This window comes from Nothoprocta perdicaria, unplaced genomic scaffold, assembly GCF_003342845.1.
Source record: "Nothoprocta perdicaria isolate Ctin4 unplaced genomic scaffold, notPer1 scaffold_117, whole genome shotgun sequence".
In the NCBI taxonomy this organism is placed as follows: domain Eukaryota; kingdom Metazoa; phylum Chordata; class Aves; order Tinamiformes; family Tinamidae; genus Nothoprocta; species Nothoprocta perdicaria.
Genome location: NW_020454283.1, coordinates 2,380,805 through 2,382,427, shown reverse-complemented (window position 1 = coordinate 2,382,427; position 1,623 = coordinate 2,380,805). Strand labels below are relative to the sequence as shown.

Here is a 1,623-nt window from a genome sequence, read left to right as displayed (position 1 = left end):
GCTCGGCGCGCTCCGCGCCTACGGGAGCGCCGTCGAGGAGGGCGCCCTGCTCGCCCTCGAGTTCACCGGGCTCGAGGAGTACCTGGAGCTGCTGCGCGCGGCCGCGCGCGCCCTCGCGCCCTTCGGTAGCGGCGCCGGAGGGAGCGGGTGGCGGCGGGGAAGGGAGAGGGCTGTGGGGGGGGAATGGGGAGGAAGGAGAGGGTCCTAGTGTGTGTGTGGGGAGGGTCGTGATGAAGGGGGTTGAGGGAGGAGGAGGGTCTTGGTGGGGGTAGTTGGAGGAGGAGAGGGTTCTAGTGTAGGAGGAGGAGTGGAGAGGAAGAAGGTTTGGGGGGGGTTGAGGGGAGGAGTGAGGAGGATGAAGGAGGGGGATGGAGGGTTCCAGTGTGGTGRGGGCTGAAGGGAGAGGGTCCTGATGTGGGAGCTCTGAGGGGAAGGGGTCTTGGGAGGCTTTGGAGGGATGAGAGGAAGGGAGAGGGTCCTGGCTGGTTAATGGATCTGCGGAGGAGCGTGAGAGGATGGGGTCCTGGTGGGGCAGTGGCGGGGAAGGAGAGGGGCCTGATGTGGGGAGGGAGGGGGTGTCAGGTCGGGGGGGGTCCTGGCGCGGGTTGGCGCTGTCGCGAGCCACTGGTCATGTCCCCGCAGGCTCCAGCGTCATGTTCTACCTGGCGGCTGCTGTGTCCGACTTCTACATCCCCCCGTCAGAGATGCCTGAGCACAAGATCCAGTCCTCGGAGGGGCCCCTGCAGGTGAGAGATGCAGAAAAAGCCTGGAAAATTTATAGAAAAGGAGCCTGCTGGCCCAAAATGGTGCTGTTCCCGTGCACTGTTCTTACTGCAGCTCTTTCTTCCTCTTGTCTTCTTGCAACCATAGATCACGATGGAGATGGTGCCAAAGATGCTGTCTCCCCTAGTTAAGGACTGGGCTCCGGAGGCCTTCGTTATTTCCTTCAAGCTAGAAACGGATCCCTCRATCTTAATTGAAAAGTCTCGTCAGGCTTTGGAGAAGTATCGGCACCAGGTGGTAGTGGCAAATATCCTGGAGTCGCGAAGGACCTCGGTCATCATCGTAACCAAAGACACTGAAACGCCGCTGTCGCTTTCTGAAGAGGAAATAGCTCAAGGCATGGAAATAGAGGAAAAGATAGTGAATCACCTACAGGAACGGCACACGGCGTTTATAGAGAAGAAATTCTGAAGACCAGCTTGGAAAGAAAAGGGTGGAATGTTGCTTGGGAGGGCCTGGAACTGGAGCGATGGGCTCTTATCACAAGTAAATAGAATAATACTYGGTGACGCACTATGGGAAAGGCTGCCGTCCAAAACTGTATCACTTTTCCATAGCTTCATAATGGTAATTCTGGCTTGCTATCAAAAAAAAAAAAATACTGAAATGAAAGCATTCCAGAGGATGATATTTGCTCTAAATTGTAAAGAAAGAGAAATAATATATTGCTTTACTGCTGTYCTCTAAATGGGAGGACAAGGCCGTGCAGAAGTGCTATGTATGTATGTATATAAATGATTTTTCTTGAATCTGCCTTTTGCAAAGTCCGTTTTTGTAATCCTGCACAAGTGGGAAGGAGTTTTGCAGAAAAAGAGATGTTGTGTTTTAGTGGAGTGAGAC

The 1,623-nt window shown here is 54.4% G+C and overlaps 1 protein-coding gene across 1 annotated transcript; it reads left to right on the top strand.

Annotated features, from left to right (window-relative positions):
* Positions 1 to 7: 7 nt before the first annotated feature.
* PPCS (phosphopantothenoylcysteine synthetase) lies at positions 8 to 1,382 on the top strand (the record flags this gene model as incomplete). Its single annotated transcript, XM_026053666.1, has 3 exons — positions 8 to 125; positions 643 to 746; positions 871 to 1,382. Coding segments are annotated over 3 exons (546 nt in total), but the record flags the coding sequence as incomplete, so codon positions are not given.
* Positions 1,383 to 1,623: the final 241 nt, after the last annotated feature.